The sequence below is a fragment of the Macaca nemestrina genome, chromosome 17 (genome assembly GCF_043159975.1).
Source record: "Macaca nemestrina isolate mMacNem1 chromosome 17, mMacNem.hap1, whole genome shotgun sequence".
NCBI classification, from domain to species: domain Eukaryota; kingdom Metazoa; phylum Chordata; class Mammalia; order Primates; family Cercopithecidae; genus Macaca; species Macaca nemestrina.
In genome coordinates, this window is record NC_092141.1 from 49,893,607 (window position 1) to 49,915,113 (window position 21,507).

A 21,507-nucleotide genomic window follows, 5' to 3' on the forward strand; every position below is an offset into this window, starting at 1 on the left:
GTTGGCCAGGCTAGTCTTGAACTCCTGGCCTCAAGTTATCTCCCTGCCTCGGCCTCCCAAAGTGCTGGAATTACAGACGTGAGCCACTGCACCTGGCCACCAAATTTTTATGCAATCTAATGGCAATTTAGATTTATATGAACCTGTTTAGACTTCTGACCTGGTTTCTGGACTGTTCTCTGCTCTAGGCTTGTATTTTTCTTTCAGATTATAGGATGATCAACTTTCCAAACATTAATTTTTCAATGCTATCTAAATGAGGCACAGAAAATATCTTAGTATGCTCCCAGCATTTTGATTTCCTCTCTGACGCTCGCAACTGACTTCTTTAGTTCTGCTTTTGTTTTGGGGCCTGGTTACAGACTGTTCTTTACATTTTTCTTTTGGGACTGAAATCATTATGTCGTATTATTGCCTAGCAGTTTTGGTTCTTGTTTTTATTGCCTCAAGTTTAGCCATCTACTTGAGCTTTATGACTTTCAGTTTAGAACAAACTCTTCAACCTGGCATTCATGGCCACCCTTGACTTGTCACTCTTATCTATTGCAGAATCTCTTTTGATTTTTTTTTCAATGGATTTTTTCTGGGGTCACCATGTTGCATAACTTTAGGCAAAATCATTGATTATATTATATGTTAATGGTTTCCCATACTGGAGCATACTATGATTTATGATTTATGTTCTGTTTTCTCAACCCATCACAGCCATTCTTTTTTCACAGTGTGGCCATGAGATGACTCCCTATAGTCCTGCCCCACTCCTCAATTTCTAGAACTGACCCTTGCCAGAAATTAGAGCTTTAAGAAATTCTGAGGCCGGGCACATTGGCTTGTGCCTGTAATCCCAGCACTTTGGGAGGCCAAGGTGGGCAGATTGCTTGAGCCATGGGCAACATGGCTCAACCTCGTCTTTACAAAAAAACACAAAAATTAGCAGGGTGTGGTGGTGTACTCCTGTAGTGGCAGCTATTCAGGAGGCTGAGGTGGCTGAGGTAGGAAGATCACCGGAGCCAGGGAGATTGGGGCTACAGTGAGTGGAGACTGAGTGACTGCACTCCAGCTGGGGTGGCAGAGCAAAACCCTGTCTCTCTTTTTTTGTTTGTTTTTTTTTTTTTGAGATGGAGCTTCGCTCTTGTTGCTCAGGCTGGAGTGCAATGGCATGATCTTGGCTCACTGCAACCTCTGCCTCCCAGTTTCAAGCGATTCTCCTGCCTCAGCCTCCTGAGTAGCTGGGATTACAGGCATGTGCCACCACGCCTGGCTAATTTTGTGTTTTTAGAAGAGACAGGGTTTCTCCATGTTGGTCAGGCTGATCTCAAACTTCTGATCTCAGGTGATCCGCCCACTTCAGCCTCCCAAAGTGCTGAGATGACAGGCATGAGCCATGGTGCCTGACTGTGTCTCTAAAAACAAACAAACATGATGCCCCTATCAGAAAGCAGAATTCAGATGTTAACTGAATGATGATCAACTTCCTTGTTATAAATTACTATGTTTTTATTAAGAAAATTAAAGTCACCTTGACTATAAAATCACCAAACTTTTGAAACATTATTTTCCAAACATCTTTACCTTGTTGGGTACTTTATCTTCTACTGGTTTACGTAAGATATAAGCTGGCCCTTTAATATGATCTCCTCTGAATCATAACAAAGCAAAATTTAGAAAGGAGAAATAACAAAAAGAATTCCATCAAAGATGATCAAAATGATCCCTAGCAGCTATAACCATAAGTTACAATAAGTGAAATTGAAAATGACTCATTCAATGGATTATCCGCCCAAGTTATTTGTTCAAATGCCAAGAAGTAACTTTCTTACCATAAAAGTGTTTCCATATTTTCTTTTATTTTTACTAGAGCGAAATCTCAGGTGCATTTATTATTCATATGATTAAAGCATCACCTCATTAAATTCTGCAAAAAAAAAAATCTACAAAGCATATTTGGAACTAAAACTGAAAAAAAAAAAGAAGAACCCTTACTTTGTTCTTGGAAAATTTATTTCAGTTTAAACAACAAAGCAAATGATATTTATGTCATCTAGGGACAGATGGGGGAGTACAGTCATTCTTCATAGCTGTTTCATTGCCAAACTCCAAATGAGAGACATAATCTAGGTAAAAGACACTTACTATTCCAGGTTACATTTACCTCACAATCTGAGATCATGAAAATTAGTCAAATATATTAGAAACAGATGTACACGAAGTCTCTTCAGATAAACTGAGAAAGCGATGTCTAATGCTTTGGAAAATTCCGTTTCGACTTAGTACTCAGATTAATGAATTTTAAAGATCAGGAACATCTTTATGGGGGTTCATAAGTGTTAGGAACAATCATATGCACTTTCATCAGTTTAATATAATTATTAGGATTCAAGATGGTATTTAAAATCTAGATGTAGGCTCAGTTAGTCAATGCCAAAAGTGAAAATCTTACATTTTTTTAGAGGAAACACAAAAATAGAACTATTTGGATCTTGTCTTAATTTATAACTGATAAGTTCATTTTTAATGCTTAAAAAAATGGACATGGTAGAATTGTTACACACCTGAATAAAGGTCTCAAATAGAATGTTCCATTAACAACATCAACTCAGAAATCTAATTCACTCTACAGATTTTATTTCTGATCAACTAATCAACTTTTATTTTCTTGAGCCTGACTGCTGCTAATTATGTATAACTTGCCAGATAACTACACATCACTGATTTCCAAGCTTTTTCCATTTTATTTTTCCCCTTTAACTAAGATGCACCTAGAAATAACAAGACACTAACAAATAGCTGCAGTGGCCTTCAAAATTTCTTTTACTGGCCAGACGCAGTGGTTCACACCTGTAATCCCAGCACTCTGAGAGGCCGAGGTGGGTGGATCACCTGAGGTCAGGAGTTCGAGACCAGTCTGGCCAACATGGCAAAACCCTGTCTCTACTAAAAATACAAAAATTAGCTGGGCGTGGTAGTGGGCACCTGTAATCCCAGCTACTCAGGAGGCAGAGGCAGGAGAATAGCTGGAACCTGGGAGGCAGAGGTTGCAGTGAGCCAAGATGGTGCCACTGCACTCCAGCCTCGGCAACAGAGGAAGACTCCATGTCAAAAAAAAAAAAAATTCTTTTACTAACTAACTGATTGTATTCCAGTGAAGGCTAATGCCATTTTTGTGTGTGTGTGTGTGACAGAGTCTCACTCTGTCTCCCAGGTTGGAGTGCAGTGGTGCTATCTTGGCTCACTACAGCCTCTGCCTCCCAGGTTCAAGCAATTCTCGTGCCTCAGCCTTAAGAGCTGCTGGGATGACAGACATGTACCACCACACCTGGCTAATTTTTGTATTTTTGGTAGAGATGGGGTTTTGCCATGTTGGTCAGGCTGGTCTTAAACTCCTGACTTCAGATGATCTGCCTGCCTCAGTCTTCCAAAGTGCTGGGATTACAGGCGTGAGCCACCCACTCAGCCCAATGCCAAATGTATCCAACAGTCTTTGATTCCAGAATTACTTATAATAGAACACTACATCATCTACAGAAATCTTGATCAATAACCTAGATAACCTAGTTTCTAGATTATTGATCAAGATTTCTATAGATGATGTAGTATGCACATTTCTGTGTATGTTATTAATCAAGATTTCTGTGTAAGATCTAGAAACTAAAATACATATTAAGAAATTAAAACTTACATCTCATAACCAATTATCTTTCTAAACAATTTACAAACATAAAATATATAATATTATTTAAAATAAATATACATATAATATATAGTTTCTACATTCTCATACAGGCTTAAAAATGAGGTAATAAAAACTGATTAAACCTTTTACCATTCTGGAAATGGCTTAGGGAAATGATGATGAAATTTTTTTTCTTAGGTCTTCATTTTTTCCTTCAATACTTCTAAGTACCTCTTTTTCTATGCTGAAAAGTTATGCAAAAAATCCTTAAGCTTTGTTGGATAGTCTGTCATCACCCCAGTTGCTCCCAAATCAAAAGCTCTTTTGTATTCTTGTTCTTCGTTTAATACCCAAATATACACCTGAAAATTAGAAGTGTGAGAAGGATGAGAAGAAATGTTAAAATAGAAAATTATTTTTATAACAGTATTTATCCACTACAATCTTGGTACATTTAGAAATAACCTTTTAAAGCTATCATTTAAATAAATCATTAGATCCTTTTTTAAAAGTTCACTTTGTTCCTTACAGGAATGAGGGGTGTTAAAAAAAAATTCACAGTGCTTATTAAATATACACTCTCCTGGCTGGGCGCAGTGGCTCACGCCTGTAATTCCAGCACTTTGGGAGGTCAAGGCGGGTGGATCATCTGAGGTCAGGAGTTCGAGATCTGCCTGGCCAACATGGCAAAACCCAGTCTCTACTAAAAATACAAAAATTAGCCAGGTGTGGTGGTGCGCGCCTATAATCCCAGCTACTTAGTAGGCTGAGGCATGAGAATCGCTTGAACCGGGGAGGTGGAGGTTGCAGTGAGTCAAGACTGCACCACTGCACTCTAGCCTGGGTGACACAGCGAGACTCCATCTCAAAAAAAATAAAATAAAATAAAATAAATATATATATACACACACACACACACACACACACACACACAAACACTGGCCCACCTCTCTGGCAACAGCTATTCTGTACATAAGAGGAATCTAGATCCAGAAATGCCAATGCTTTATTGCTAACTGTATAGGAAGAGCTTAAGGTCCTCATTTGTGGATCAGTAAAGCAGCAGTATCAGAGTCAAGGGCCAAACTAAGTCAGTTAAAAGTTCTTGCCCTTTATATTTGTGTTAAACTGGTGAGCTATGCTGCTTCCAAAATGCATCATTCCAGAAACTTACTTGAATGCCTCGAGCAGTTAGGTGGTCAAACAAAGCTTTCCTCATTAGTAAGCTAGAAAAGAAAAAGCATAAATGATTTAGGAATCTAGTCTTTAGTCCTAATTTAGTCAATTTAGAGTTTAGTAATTCCTAGTTAATTTAATCCCAATGCTTCAGCAATAAAAGAAATGGTCTCAAGTAATAATGGCTGTTGGGAATTAATTTATGTCTTAATTGCTGGATCTCCTTTCATTGCAGGCTGCTGGTTGGTGGACAACCAGAACCTCCTTTCTACTCCTTACTGCTACCAGATCTGTCGGAGACCCATTCTTGTTGACACAGCTCAATAGAAAAGAGGCTGCCTCATTTTCACTGCTGAAGAAGGAGAAAGAGCTGGCTTTCCTTTCTTACTATTAATATGTGTTCCTAACTTTCCAAGTTAAAATAAGTCAACAAATGCAGGTCAATTTCTATAGCATCATAGTTCATTACACAATGGATTAGTCTTTTGTAAGCTATGTTAGAAGCATTATGTCCATTAATTACACTATCCTATGTCTAGGGAAAAAAACATTTTTTTGTTCCAAGTAACTCACTGATAAGTGAACTTTCAAAATACAAATCTCTTGAGCAAGATAGGAATTCACTGCGCTGGAAAGACATTATTTCTATTCTGTTATGTCTATTAGAATGATTAAATAACAGAAACTAGAAATCATGTGCTTTTGACACAAATTAAAAATGCATCTTGTCAGTTAATAGGGTTGAAAAAAGAAAAAAAATACATCCTGGTTTTACATGAGCACAAAAAAAAGGCATCCTTGAAAAACTAGAGCTTAAATCGAGAATAAAGCAAAAAAGAATAAACACTGACACAGAGAAAAGATAAAACTAATTGTTTAGGACTCTTTGAAAAAGGTGTTAAGGCTGGGCGCGGTGGCTCACACCTGCAATCCCAGCACTTTGGGAGGCTGAGGTGGGCAGATCACTTGAGGTCAGGAGTTCAAAACCAACCTGGCCAACATGGTGAAACCTTGTCTCTACTAAAAAATACAAAAATTAGCCAGGCATGGTGGCAGGAGCCTATGGTTCCAGCTACTCGGGAAGCTGAGGCAGAAGAATCACTTGAACCCCGGAAGCAGTGAGCCAAGATCACACCACTGCACTCCCTGGATGACAGAGCAAGACTCCGTCTCAAAAAATAATAATAATAATTAAAAATAATAATAAATAAAATAAGAAAAGAAAAGAAAAAGGCATTAAATAATAAAAAGTTGTGATTTGGGACTATTAAAATATTTAAGCATGCCGGGCGCGGTGGCTCAAGCCTGTAATCCCAGCACTTTGGGAGGCCGAGACGGGTGGATCACGAGGTCAGGAGATCAAGACCATCCTGGCTAACACGGTGAAACCCCGTCTCTACTAAAAAATACAAAAAACTAGCCGGGCGAGGTGGCGGGCGCCTGTAGTCCCAGCTACACGGGAGGCTGAGGCAGGAGAATGGCGTAAACCCGGGAGGCGGTGCTTGCAGTGAGCCGAGATCCGGCCACTGCACTCCAGCCCGGGCGACAGAGCGAGACTCCGTCTCAAAAAAAAAAAAAAAAAAAAAAAAAAAAAAAAAAAAAAAAAAAATTTAAGCATTCAAGGTTCCATCTTAAAGCAAAATATAGTACAATTATTTTGTGATTTTTTACTAAAATTAAACTCAACATGTCTAAATTAAGGCATTTTCTTTAAAGTTGATATCCACTCTATAGGTGAGATTTCCTTTCTGCTAAGTCTTGGTGCAGAGCACATTTTTCTGAGAAACGTGCTGTAGGCAACATATACTTTTATATATATGGTGTTGTTACACGTCTTTTCACCATGCTTGGTGGAAACAGCAAGTAAGAAAAAGGGAATGGTTCTTTAACCTAGTTCTGCTACTAACTAGCTAGACAACCCCAAGTAAATAATTTAACTGGGTATATGGTGGCTCAGTTTTCTCATGAAGTTGGACGAGATTATCTCTCAAGATTCTTCCTAAGGTTTTGTGATTAGTAATTAAGATATTTCTAAATGATTCATACACATTTTACATAGCAGGTACTCAATTTGCCCTTGTTATAAATTACATGTGGAAAGCTTGCACTAAATTTTAAGGGTAGTATTTAATAGCTGAAGCAATAACTTGCATATTAAGAAATTAAAATTCTTACAGATCAGAAAGCCAGATGAGAAATTTCTGACTTCTGGACATGGTGTGTGGTTCTTTTAGCCTAGGGTAAAATAAAGTTTGAATTACAAATTAGAAACACAGAAATATATCAGTGTGATGAAACAGATTCGAAAATGAAAACAGTGCCTTGTACTTTGTATATTCTCAAAAATATTTGTAAAAAGGACAAAAATAAAACAAAGGCCAGTTGGGTTCTGTTTGCACTGGTCTCAAGCTAACTTTTTGCCATCCCTATTCAAAAGTTAAAAATAAATAAATAAATAAATACATAAATAAATACACAAATAAATAAATAAATACTGTCTTTCCAGAGACCCTGGTGCCCTAGGCTCATATCTCCTTTCTTTTTTGGTGAAATCTTTCTCCTGCTTTGTCTGCTACAATTTAGTATGTGGCAGATTTAAACATATAACAGAACTGCATTATAGATTAAAGTAAGCTGTTTACCATGTGTTTTCCTTTCCTTTAAAATATCTGTAGGCCGGCCGGGCGCGGTAGCTCACGCCTGTAATCCCAGCACTTTGGGAGGCCAAGATGGGCAGATCACGAGGTCAGGAGATCGAGACTATCCCGGCTAACACGGTGAAACCCCGTCTCTACTAAAAATACAAAAAATTAGCCAGGCATGGTGACGGGTGCCTATAGTCCCAGTTACTTGGGAAACTGAGGCAGGAGAATGGAGTGAACCTGGGAGGCAGAGCTTGCAGTAAGCCAAGATCGCGCCACTGCACTCCAGCCTGGGCGACAGAGTGAGACTCTGTCTCAAAAAAAAAAAAAAAAAAAAAAAAAAAATTCTGTAGGCCAGGCACCGTGGCTCATGTGTGTAATCCCAGCACTTTGGGAGGCTGAGGCTGGTGCATCACCTGAGGTCAGAAGTTCCAGACCAGCCTGGCCAACATGGCGAAACCCCGTCTCTACTAAAAACATAAAAATTAGCCAGGCATGGTGGCATACGCCTGTAACCCCAGTTACTTAGGAGCCTGAGGCAGGAGAATCGCTTGAACCCAGCAGGCAGAGGTTGCAGTGAACCAAGATTGTGCCACTGCACTCCAGCCTGGGCGACAAAGTGAAACACTGTCTCAAAAAAAAAAAAAAATGTACTAAATAAAGTACAAGTCCTTTTTTCCATAACTCTGGCCCCAGTGGTTGCAATTTCAGGAATCTTAGGGATTTAGTAGCTCAAATACTGACTACCTCATTAAACAATCACTATATTGTCTTAGAAAATATCCACTGTCTTCCATAGAAGTATTAAAACACACAAAAGATATCCTACTTGTGTCTTAATCCATAATCAGTTTCTCTAAAAACTTTTAGAGAAAATATTAATTCCATGGAGTTTGTTCTTAGGTCTGTATTTCAGCAATATTTGCTTCTAAAAGGAACACATGAAGATAAATACAGAGGCCGGGCGCGGTGGCTCAAGCCTGTAATCCCAGCACTTTGGGAGGCCGAGACGGGCGGATCACCAGGTCAGGAGATCGAGACCACAGTGAAACCCCGTCTCTACTAAAAATACAAAAAATTAGCCGGGCGCGGTGGTGGGCGCCTGTAGTCCCAGCTACTCAGGAGGCTGAGGCAGGAGAATGGCGGGAACCCGGGAGGCGGAGCTTGCAGTGAGCCGAGATCGCGCCACTGCACTCCAGCCTGGGCAACAGCGTGAGACTCCGTCTCAAAAAAAAAAAAAAAAAAAGAAGATAAATACAGAGCAAACAGTCCACTCCAGGCCAGATGAAAGCTAAGTACTTTAGGAATAAATGTTTTATTTATTTATTTAGAGGCAAAGTCTTGCTCTGTCGCCCAGTCTGGAGTGCAATGGTGCAATCTCGGCTCACTGCAACCCCCACCTCCCGGGTTCAAGCGATTCTCCTGCCTCAGACTCCTGAGCAGCTGGGATTACAGATGTGCGCCACCATGCCCAGCTAATTTTGTATTTTTAGTAGAGATGGAGTTTCACCATGTTGGCCAGGCTGGTATGGAACTCCTGACCTCAGATGATCCTCCTGCCTCCGCTTCCCAAAGTGCTGAGATTACAGGCAGGAGCCCCTGGCCCGGCCAGGAATAAATGTTTAGGGATAATTTTAATCTAGCAAATAAAATAGGTTTTTTTTTTTTTTTTTTTTTTGGTAGACAAGAAGTGTTTTCTATTGTTTTGTCTGAGAAACAGCCACAAAGACTGTTCATAAATATAATTTAGGAATAAATAAACATGTTCATCACTAAGATACTGAAATTGGAAAACAGGCATGAAATAGAAGTTGAGCACAAGAGTACTGACTAAATTGTTTTTCTTTTCTTTTTGTTTTTTTTTGAGATGCAGTCTTGCTCTGTCGCCCAGGTTACAGTGCAGCGATCTTGACTCATTGCAACCTCCGCCTCTGGGGTTCAAGTGACTCTCCTGCCTCAGCCTCCTGAGTAACTGGGATTCTAGGTGCCCACCACCCTGCCCGGCTAATTTTTTTTTTTTTTTTTTTTTTTTTTTTTTTTTTTTTTTTTTTTTGAGACGGAGTCTCGCTCTGTCACCCAGGCTGGAGTGCAGTGGCCAGATCTCAGCTCACTGCAAGCTCTGCCTCCCGGGTTCACGCCATTCTCCTGCCTCAGCCTCCCGAGTAGCTGGGACTACAGGCACCTGCCACCTCGCCCGGCTAAGTTTTTGTATTTTTAGTAGAGACGGGGTTTCACTGTGTTACCCAGGATGGTCTCGATCTCCTGACCTCGTGATCCGCCCGTCTCGGCCTCCCAAAGTGCTGGGATTACAGGCTTGAGCCACCGCGCCCGGCCTAATTTTTGTATTTTTAGTAGAGAAGAGATTTCACCATGTTGGCCAGGCTGGTCTCGAACTCCTGACCTCCCATAGTGCTGGGATTACAAGCATGAGCCACCACGCCCAGCCAATTGTTTTTATTTTTTTTTCTTTTCTTTTTTTTTTTTTTGAGAAGGAGTCTCGCTGTGTTGTCCAGGCTGGAGTGCAGTGGCGCAATCTCGGCTCACTGCAACTTCCGTCTCCCAGGTTCAGGCAAGCCTGGCTAATTTTTATATTTTCAGTAAAGACGGGGTTTCACCATGTTGGCCAGGCTGGTCTTAAACTCCTGACCTCATGATCTGCCCACCTCGGCCTCCCAAAATGTTGGGATTACAGGTGTGATTGCACCTGTAATCCCAACATTGCACCTGGCCTGCTTTTCTTACCAATATTGTTTGATGACTGCTACACTAATGATCAGCTTGATGTTTTCCCCCAAGTAATTAGCTTTATTGAGACATGCTATAAAAGAGGAAAGCTCTTCAGCTCGATTTTTTAAAGTTCTGTTGGATATGAAAAGTGTTTTCATACAAGTAAAATCACATTTAAATGATCTCCCCAACAATTCCAAATTCCTTTGTCATAATTCAGTTATGAATCTACAGCTAGAAATCACATTCTAAGTGTGTAGAATTTTGAGATGAAGCTATCATTCTTTATAATAACAAAGATAACAATAAAAGCTATCACTTATGAGTGCTTAGTATTTATCAGGCAATCTAAGTGTTTTTATGTACCTATGTATTTTTACAATCTATGTATTTTTATCTTTCTAGTAAATTAGCAAGTGAAATGCAAGGCTTTTCTGGTAGAGGAATTATGTAAATATAAAAGGATCCTGGCTGGGCAAGGTGGGTCACGCCTATAATCCCAGCACTTTGGGAGGAGGTGGGTGGATCACCTGAGGTCAGGAGTTCGAGACCAGTCTGACCAACATGGTGAAGCCCCCGTCTCCACTAAAAATACAAAAATTAGCCAGGTGACGTGGTAGGTGCCTGTAATCCCAGCTACTCAGGAGGCTGAGGCAGGAGAATCACTAAACCTGGGAGGTGGAGGTTGCAGTGAGTCGAGATCACACCTTTGTACTCCAGCCTAGGCCACAACAGTGAAACTCCATCTCAAAAAACAAAACAAAACAAAACAAAACAGTATCCTATATAAGCTAACTGTACCCTTTTATTTTCCTATCTCCAGAGGCTTTTATGGTGGTGGTAGTTTTTCTTCCTAAATGTATTACAGTAATACCATTGTTTAATTTGGAGTTTAATGGAATTTCAGCTGGGTAGAGCTGTCAATGAAGTAGAAAGAAGGGAAAGTGGAGGGCAACTGCTATTTGATGTGAGAATAAAAGAATTATTGACCTTCTGTAATTAAACTAAATTCCTTTTATCTGATTTCTGACTATACAGGCACAGAAAATCATTATAATCTGAGATGGGTCCTGATTATTTGTTTTAGAGAATGTGTCTTATATAAAAATGCATAATATAGATCAGGTAATAGAACATGGAAATCACTACAGAAATCTCTTCTTCATCATTGATGTTGATATTAGTGAGCTTTTATCTTAGTCTTTCTATAATTGATAATTAATTTTAAAATAAAAGGGTAACCACTTACTTCAGTATAATAGAAGGCATTGGGATTTCAAAAAACTGTTCTCGAATGGGCACAAAGGGCAAGAGGCCAGTGAAGAAAAGGCCAAGAATGAGCAGGACACGTTGTAGACTGAAAAGTATAGGAATATCTGAATTCTAAAAGACACAAGCAATATTACATGTTACTTTTACAACCGCTCAAATAAAGAGGATTACTTCACAACTCTCAATATTTCCCAAGACAATATTTTGAAATCTATTACAAGCATTCCCAGGATTATGAATATTTATTTGCAAATAACACTACACTTAATAGTGGTTAGTCCTTGACAAATGGGTCAGGATTGATCGTGGAGCCTCATAGTGTAATAATGTTACTAAAATTTCTCTATTGCCATCTCTGCTTTTGCAATACCACTTCTGTCTGTTGGTTAGGGTACCTACAGCTAAAGACTAAACATGTCAGAATCCAATGGAACAAAATGAAAAGATGAAAAGATGGAATATTCAGTAAATTTACTCCTGTTTAAAAAATATGTAGCTATATATCTCTATATATGAGTATATATAGATACACATCAATACTGTTGCAAATGTGTCATCTTTTAGCTATGTTATGAATCAAATATAAAATACAAATAGGATTTTGTAAACTAATTCAAGAATCTAACCACCATTTTAAGTTTCTATTGGAAAAAATGCTCAATATCCCAAAAGTTTAAAAATACAAGATAGACATACATATATATATATAATTTTAATTGTGCTAAAATACACATAACATAAAATTTAAGATTTTTTTTTTTTTTTTGAGATGGAGTCTCACTCTGTCACCCAGGCTGGAGTGCAGTGACACAATATCGGCTCACTGAAACCTCTGCCTCCCGGGTTCAAGCAATTCTCCTACCTCAGCCCCCCAAGTAGCTAAGATTACAGGCACACACCACTATGCCCGGCTAATTTTTTGTATTTTTAGTAGAGATGTGGTTTCACCATGTTGGCCAGGCTGGTCTCAAACTCCTGACCTCAAATGATCTGCCTGCCTTGACCTCCCAAAGTGCTGGGATTACAGGTGTGAGCCACCACGCCAGCCAAAACTTAAGATCTTAATCATTTTTAAAATTTATTTTTTCACCACCCCCACCACCCACCACCCAGCAAAATTGAATGTCAATCATTTTTAAATGTACAGTTTGGTGGTTTTAAGTATATTCACACTGTTGTGCAACCAAAGTCCAGAAGTCTTTTCATTTTGCAAAACTGAAAACAACTCTATGCCCCCGCCCCCACCTTTTTTTTTTTTTTGAGACAAGGTCTCACTGTCACCTAGGCTGGAGTGCAGTGGCACAACCAAAGCTCACTGCATCCTCGACCCTGGCTCAGGTAATACTCCCACCTCAGTCTCCTAAGTTATAATAGATGGGACTACAGGCTTGTGCCACCATGCCCAGCTAATTTTTGTATTTTTTGTAGAGATGAGGTTTCACCATGTCACCCAGGCTGGTCTCGAACTCCTGGGCTCAAGCAATCCACCTGCCTCAGCCTCACAAAGTGCTGGGATTATAGGCGTGAGCCACCTTGCCTGGCTAACTTTATACCGTTAAACAACAAATCTCCATTCCCTCTCTCCTTGCCCTTCTATGTGTATATATGTATGTGTGTGTGTGTGTGTGTGTGTGTGTGTATTAGACAGGGTCTTGCTCTGTCACCCAGGCTAGAGTACAGTGGCCGGATCATGGCTCATTGTAGCCTAGACCTCCCAGGCTCAAGTGATCCCACACCTTAGCCTCCCACACAGCTGGGACTACAGACACACACTACCATGCCGAACTAATTTTTCAAAAATTTTTTGTAGAGACAGAATTTCATCATATTGCCTAGGCTGGTCGTGAACTCCTGGGCTCAAGCATTTCTCCTACTTCAGCCTCCCAAAGTGCTGGAATGACAAGCGTGAGCTACCATGCCAGGCCCTGTTATATTTACTGAGAGAAAAAAAATTACGCTTACAGGGAACTTTTAATAAAAACATAACGTATTTTTTTAATCACATAAAAGTAATTTTTTTTTTTTTTTGAGACAGAGTCTCGCTCTGTCGCCCAGGCTGGAGTGCAGTGGCGCAATCTCGGCTCACTGCAAGCTCCGCCTCCCGGGTTCACGCCATTCTCCTGCCTCAGCCTCCTGAGTAGCTGGGACTACAGGCGCCCGCCACCGCGCCCGGCTAATTTTTTTTGTATTTTTAGTAGAAATGGGGTTTCACCGTGGTCTCGATCTCCTGACCTTGTGATCCGCCCGCCTCGGCCTCCCAAAGTGCTGGGATTACAGGCGTGAGCCACCGCGCCCGGCCAAGTAATTTATTTTAAATAGTTCTAGGCTGGCTCACGCCTGTAATCCCAGCACTTTGGGAGGCCAAGGTGGGTGGATTCACTTGAGGTCACGAGTCCGAGACCAGCCTGGCCAACATGGTGAAACCCTGCCTCTACTAAAAATACAAAAATTAGCCGGGCCTGGTGGCATACACCTGTAACCCCAGCTACTCGGGAGGCTGAGGCAGGAGAATCTCTTGAACCCGGGAGGTGGAGTTTGCAGTGAGCCAAGATTGAACCACTGCATTACAGCCTGGGTGACAGAGTGAGACTCTGTCTCAAATTTAAAAATTATATAAATAAATAAATAGTTCTAAATTATCTACTTCTTTATTTTTAAAAAAACAGAGTAAATAAGTTTGAGAATTTATTTTGCCCCTTTGTTTACATGGTGCTTTGTAATGTTTTTGGCTTACTTATATATAGGTGTTTCAGCTGTAAGAAAATATACAAGTCACTGCAAAATCTTGAGTTCTGCAAATTCATACACTAAGGATAACAGAGCTTATAGGGAAAACAGGGTTAGTGGCTGACCCTCAAAACTTACAGCCAGGTGCGGTGACTCACACCTGTAATCCCAGCACTTTGGGAGGTTGAGGAGGGTGGATCACTTGAGGTCAGGAGTTCGAGATCAGCCTGGCCAACACGATGAAACTCTCTCTACTAAGAATACAAAAATTAGCCGGGCATGATGGCAGGCACCTGTAATCCCAGCTACTCTGGAGGCTGAAGCAGGAGAATTGCTTGAACTCAGGAGGTGGAGGTTGCAGTGAGCTGAGATCGTGTCACTGCACTCCAGTGTGGGCAAGAGTGAGACTCTGTCTCAAAAAAAAAACTTGGCTGGGCACAGTGGCTCACGCCTGTAATCTCAACACTTTGGGAGGCCGAGGCGGGTGGATCATCTGAGGTCAGGAGTTCAAGACCAGCCTGACCAACATGGAGAAACCCCATCTCTACTAAAAAATACAAAAATTAGCTGGGCATGGTGCCGTGCGTCTGTAATCTCAGCTACTCAGGAGGCTGAGACAGGAGAATTGCTTGAACCCACGAGGCGGAGGTTGCAGTGAGCCAAGATTGTGCCACTGCACTCCAGCCTGGGTGACAGAGCGACGCTCCATCTCAAAACATAAAATTAAATTAAATTAAATTAAAAATACTTATGCAACTTTGGAACCAGAGCACTAAAAGAAAGAACCATTGCATTAAGTGTGAAAGAGTGAAAAATCATTAAGTGCCACATTTTCCCACTACCACTATGTGCCCCAATTCCTTTAATGTTTCTATTTTGAGTTTACATCTGGAAATTAAAGGACTAATGTAAAATTCTTATAAGTCATACTGTAAGAATTGCAAAAGTAGGCTGGCCGTGGTGGCTCACACCTGTAATCCCAGCACTTTGGGAGGCCGAGGCTGGTGGATCACCTGAGGCTGGGAGTTCAAGACCAGCCTGACCAACATTGAGAAACCCCATCTCTACTAAAAATACAAAAAATTAGCCAGGCGTGGTGGTGCATGCCTGTAATCCCAGCTACTCGGAAGGCTGAGGGAGGAGAATCATTTGACCCGGGAGGCGGAGGTTGTGGTGAGCTGAGATCGTGCCATTGCACTCCAGCCAGGGCAACAAGAGCAAAACTCCATCTCAAAAAAAAAAAAAAGGAAAAAAAAAAAAGAAAAGGAAGAAAAGAATTACAAAAGTTGTGTCAATTATATAGCATGTTGGTAATATGAATGACAAATTTTATTGAGACATTTTTACTGTGATGTTTGGAAATTGCTGCTGAAAGGTTTTTGGAGTTTTTAAATTAAAAAATGACAGAAAGCCAGAGGCTTCTGGAAAAATATGGGAATCAAGGGAAAAGTTCTGTGATTACAGGCCAAAAGTGAGCCTTTTATTTTGAAAGAATTATAGACTTAATCTCAGCACTTTGGGAGAACGAAACAAGATGATTGCTTGAGCTTAGGAGTTTGAGACCAGCCTGGGCAATACAGTGAGACTGCATCTCTACAAAAAAATTTAAAAATTAGCCAGGCATGGTGGTACACACCTGTAGTATAGTATAGTCCCATGCAGCCTTCACCCAGCTTCCCCAAAAGGTGACATTGATGTAACTATAGTATAGTATCAAAACCTGTAATTGACATTGGTACCTTACTGTTCATTAGACTACAAACTTTATTCAATTTTCATCAGTTTTTAAACACCACATTCATTTGTTTGTGTGTAGTTCTATGCAATTTTAACCCATGTATAGATTCATGTAACCACTACCACAATCAAGATACAAAGCTATGGCCGAGCACGGTGGCTCACACCTGTAATCCCAGCACTGTGGGAGGCTGAGGCGGGTGGATCACCTGAGGTAGGGAGTTTGTGACCAGCCTGACCAACATGGTGAAACCCCATCTCTACTAAAAATACAAAAATTAGCCAGTGTAGTGGCGGGCACCTGTAATCCCAGCTACTCGGGAGGCTGAAGCAGGAGAATCGCTTGAACCCGGGAGGCGGAGTTTGCAGTGAACCAAGATCGCATCATTGCACTCCAGCCTGGGTGATAGAGTGAGTCTCAAAAAAAAAAAAAAAAAAGAAGAGAGAGAGATACAAAGCTGTTTCATCAACACACAAGAACTTTTTCTTGTATTGGTGCCCACTCTCTACCCTACCCTAAGTCCCTGTCCCCTAATCTGCTCTTCCAGGCTACAGTTAATGGAATCTACAATACAGTTTGAGGTTGATTTTTCACTAAGCATAATGTCTTTGAGGACCATCCAGGTCGTTGCATGTATCAATAGTTCATTCCCTTTTACTGCTGAATAGTATTCCATTGTATGGAAATGTCAGAGTTTGTTCAGTCATTTACCCACTGAAGGTCATTTAGGCTATTTTCAGGATTTTGCTTTTATGAATAAAGTTGCTATAAACATTCATGTATAGGTTTTAGGGACTGTGCCTTCATTTTACATGGAAGGCTGCATCTCCCTGGTAACATATTTTTATTAAAAAAAAAAAAAATGCCTGTAATCTCAGCATTTTGGGAGAACAAGACAAGAGGATTGCTTGAGCCTAGGAGTTTGAGACCAGCCTGGCCAATACAGTGAGACTCCATCTCCACTAACAATTTAAAAATTAGCCAGGCATGGTGGTACACACCTCTAGTCCCAGCTACTCAAGAGACTGAGGTGGGAGGATCACTTGAGGCCAAGAATTCAAGATCAACCTGGGCAACAAAGTGAGACCTTGTCTCTGCAGAAAAAATCGAAAAATTAGCCAGGCATGGTGGCATGCACCTGTGGTCCAAGCTACACAGGAGGCTGAGACAGGAGACCATCTGAACCCAGGAAGTCAAGGCTGCAGTGAACCAAGATCACACCACTGCACTCCAGCCTCAGTGACAGAGCAAGACCTTGTTTTAAATAATAATAATAAAATAAACCATTAAATTAAAAAAAATTCATTTACAGGTTTTTGTAATCATATATTTCATTTTTCTGGGATAAATGTCTAAGATTGCTGGGAGTTATGGAAGAGTCTAAATTCTAAGTTCTTTTTTTTTTTTTTTTGAGACGGAGTCTCGCTCTGCCACCCAGGCTGGAGTGCAGTGGCCGATCTCAGCTCACTGCAAGCTCTGCCTCCCGGGTTCACACCATTCTCCTGCCTCAGCCTCCCGAGTAGTTGGGACTACAGGCGCCCGCCACCGCGCCCGGCTAGTTTTTTTTTCTATTTTTTAGTAGAGACGGGGTTTCACCGTGTTAGCCAGGATGGTCTCGATCTCCTGACCTCGTGATCCGCCCGTCTCGGCCTCCCAAAGTGCTGGGATTACAGGCTTGAGCCACCGCGCCCGGCCTTTTTTTTTTTTTTTTTTGAGACGGAGTCTTGCTCTGTCACCCAGGCTGGAGTACAGTGGCTGGATCTCAGCTCACTGCAAGCTCCTCCTCCTCTCGGGTTCACGCCATTCTCCTGCCTCAGCCTCCCGAGTAGCTGGGACTACAGGCACCCGCCACTTCGCCCGGCTAGTTTTTTGTATTTTTTAGTAGAGACGGGGTTTCACCGTGTTAGCCAGGATGGTCTCGATCTCCTGACCTCGTGATCCGCCCGTCTCGGCCTCCCAAAGTGCTGGGATTACAGGCTTGAGCCACCGCGCCCGGCCTAAATTCTAAGTTCTTAGGAATCTAAAGCCACTCAGCCCAGTGATTACTGTGTTCTCTCCTTTTGTACACAGTTACCTTGGGCTCTCTCAGGCCATGCTGCACATAAAACTTACTTGCTTTAGGCCAGGTATGGTGGCTCACACTTGTAATCCTAGCACTTTGGGAGGCTGAGGCAGGCAGATCACTTGAGGTCAGGAGTTCGAGACCAGCCTGGCCAGCATGGCAAAACCCCATCTCTACTAAAGATACAAAAATTAGCTGGGCATGGTGGCACGCCCCTGCAGTCCCAGCTAGTCGGGAAGGTGAGGCAGGATAACTGCTTGAACCCAGGAGACGGAGGTTGCAGTGAGCCTAAATCATGCAACTGCACTCCAGCCTGAGCTAGAGTCTCCAAAACAACAACAACAACAACAACAACCTTACTTGCTTTAGTGGGAATCTCAATTATACTCTGAATTGTAATGATGCTGACTGTGCATGTTTTTGCCTTCTCTGCTAGGAAGGAAGGCTTGCCCAAAGAGGTTTTTTGTTTCGTTTTGTTTGTTTTTTAAGGCTAGTCAAATGAAGCAGTGGGAGTGGAGAAATAAATAAATCTGTAACTGGTTGTAATCAATTAATTGTAAACACCATTACACTCAGATCAGCCACCAAAGAGTTCTTTGTATTTGAAAATTGCTACTTATATCATGATATTTCTTCTATATTACAGATTATTTCAGCATCTTCAATGCTCAAGATTTTTTAACATCTTAAATTTCAAATTCTCTTAGCTGATGATGTATGTAAATTTGCTTATGAAGGTTTAACTATACTTTTAAAACATATAAAATTAATTTTTATCCACTTTGTTTTTTTTTTTTGAGACAGAGTTTCAGTCTGTTGCCCAGGCTGGAGTGCAGTGGTGCGATCCCAGTTCATTGCAACCTCTGCCTCCTGGGTTCCAGCCATTCTCCTGCCTCAGCCTCCTGAGTTCCTGGGATTACAGGTGCGCACCACCATGCCCAGCTAATGTTTGTATTTTTAGTAGAGATGGGGTTTCACCATGTTGGCCAGACTGGTCTTGAACTCCTGACCTCAGGTGATCCACCTGCCTTGGCCTCCCAAAGTGCTGGGATTACAGATGTGAGCCACTGCGCCCGGCCGACATATTTTTTTAACCAGAAAATTTTCAGTGGGTAGATGGTCCTGCTTTTATATCTTGCTTAATAATCATGATCTTGCATGATCTTGGCTTAACTTGCTTAAATCTATTTGGAAGTTATAGAGTTGAGGAACCGAATTTTTTTCTATATTTTTTTTCTTAAAGATAACAGGATTTTTTTTTTTTTTTTTTTTTTTTTTTTTTTTTTTTTTGAGACGGAGTCTTGCTGTGTCGCCCAGGCTGGAGTGCAGTGGCCGGATCTCAGCTCATTGCAAGCTCCGCCTCCCTGGTTTTTACGCCATTCTCCTGCCTCAGCCTCCCGAGTAGCTGGGACTACAGGCGCCCACCACCTCGCCCGGCTAGTTTTTTGTATTTTTTTTTTTTTTTTTTTTGAGACGGAGTCTCGCTCTGTCGCCCAGGCTGGAGTGCAGTGGTGCGATCTCGGCTCACTGCAAGCTCCGCCTCCCGGGTTCACGCCATTCTCCTGCCTCAGCCTCCCGAGTAGCTGGGACTACAGGCGCCCACAACGGCGCCCGGCTAGTTTTTTGTAATTTTTAGTAGAGACGGGGTTTCACCGTGGTCTCGATCTCCTGACCTTGTGATCCGCCCGCCTCGGCCTCCCAAAGTGCTGGGATTACAGGCGTGAGCCACCGCGCCCGGCCAGTTTTTTGTATTTTTTAGTAGAGACGGGGTTTCACCGTGTTAGCCAGGATGGTCTCGAACTCCTGACGTCGTGATCCGCCCGTCTCGGCCTCCCAAAGTGCTGGGATTACAGGCTTGAGCCACCGCGCCCGGCCAGGATTTTTTTTTTTTTTTTTTTTTTTTTTTTGAGACTGAGTCTTGCTCTGTCACCCAGGCTGGAGTACAGTGGCAGGATCTTGGCTTACTGCAACCTCTGTCTACCAAGCTCAAGCCATCGTTCCACCTCAGCTTCCCAAGTAGCTGAGACTACAGGCACGTGCCACCATGCCTCGCTAGTTTTTGTATTTTTAGTAGAGACAGGGTTTCCTCATGTTCCCTAGGCTGGTCTCGAACTCCTGAGCTCAAAGTGATCTGTCCGCCTTGGCCTCCCGAAGTGCTGGGATTACAGGGGTGTGAGCTACTTAGCCTGACCCTAAATAATTTCTTTTTCTTTCTTTCTTTCTTTATTTTTTTTTTTTGAGATGGAGTCTTGCTCTGTCCCTCAGGCTGGAGTGCAGTGGCGCGATCTCAGCTCACTGCAGTCTCTGCTTCCCAGGTTCAAGCAATTCTCCTGCCTCAGCCTCCCTAGAAGCTGGGATTACAGGAACACGCCACCACGCCCAGCTATTTTTTGTATTTTTAATAGAGACAGGGTTTCACCATGTTCGCCAGGCTGGTCTTGAACTCCTGACCTCAGGTGATCCGCCTGCCTCGGCCTCCCAAAGTCCTGGGATTACAGGGGCGAGCCACCGTGCCCAGCACTTTTTTTTTTTTTTTTAATAGAGTTGGAAGTCTTACTATGTTGCCCAGGCTGGTCTCGAATTCCTGGTCTCAAGCGATCTTCACCCCTTAACTAATTTCTTTCTTTAAAAAAAAAAAATAGGGCACATGTTCTCAGGATTTCCTAAGGGCTGTGTCACAGGCAAAAGAAAATTAAAAATAATTAATAATAATAATAACAGACAGGGGGTCTGACTATGTTGTCCAGGCTGGTCTCAAACACCTGGGCTCAAGCAATCCTCCCACTTTGGCCTCCCAAAGTGCTGAGATTACAGGCATGAGCCACCGTGCCCAGCTAAATAATTTAACTCAAAATTACACAAAAAATTTCAGTTACCTAACACAAGACAGTGATTAAAAGATAGAAACCATATTTTTTCCTTTAATACACATAATGAAATATTGGTAAGCAACTAACACTAACATGTGAAAATAATAATTCCTTGAACCAGTTCAACTGCATTGATCTTATATTGCTAGGTCCAAATCCATTACCTCTACTATATTAAACTTCTGGCTAGTTGCTTCCACCCAGTACCATCTACCTGTGTATGAAGGTTATGAAATAAGATAAGTTTTTTTTTGTTTTTGGAGACAGAGTCTGGCTCTGTCACCCAGCTTCCCGGGTTCAAGCGATTCTTCTGCCTCAGCCTCGCGAGTAGGTGGGACTACAGGCACGTGCCACGATGCCCAGCTAATTTTTGTATTTTTAATAGAGACGTGGTTTTGCCATGTTGGCCAGGCTAATCTCAAACTCCTGACCTCAGGTGATCTGCCCGCCTTGGCCTCCCAAAGTGTTGGGATTACAGGCGTGAGCCACTGTGCCCAGTCTGAAATAAGGTAAGTTTTAAAAATTATTACTGTAATAGGGGCCGGGCACAGTGGCTCACACCTGTAATCCCAGCACTTTGGGAAGCCAAGGTAGGAGGATTGCTTGAGTCCAAGAGTTTG

General features: G+C 41.8%; 1 protein-coding gene across 4 annotated transcripts in view; it reads right to left on the reverse strand.

Moving 5' to 3' along the window:
- Positions 1-1,827: 1,827 nt before the first annotated feature.
- The window catches only part of LOC105476837 (glycerophosphodiester phosphodiesterase domain containing 1), a 64,649-nt gene continuing 44,969 nt past the window's right edge, over positions 1,828-21,507 (reverse strand). Inside the window, exons 7-11 of one of the 4 annotated variants that reach the window (XR_011615695.1) lie at positions 11,468-11,601; positions 7,025-7,084; positions 4,848-4,899; positions 3,824-4,035; positions 1,828-2,114 (exon numbers count right to left, since the gene is read on the reverse strand). Coding sequence is in view for 3 of the 4 variants with exons in the window: in XM_011733095.2 (XP_011731397.1) it covers positions 3,913-4,035; positions 4,848-4,899; positions 7,025-7,084; positions 11,468-11,601 (369 nt within the window). In the remaining variant the exon portion in view is untranslated. Of the gene's footprint in view, positions 4,036-4,847; positions 4,900-7,024; positions 7,085-11,467; positions 11,602-21,507 lie in introns of all 4 variants that reach the window. The other 3 variants (XM_011733095.2, XM_011733096.2, XM_071082848.1) reach the window with 3 other exon arrangements.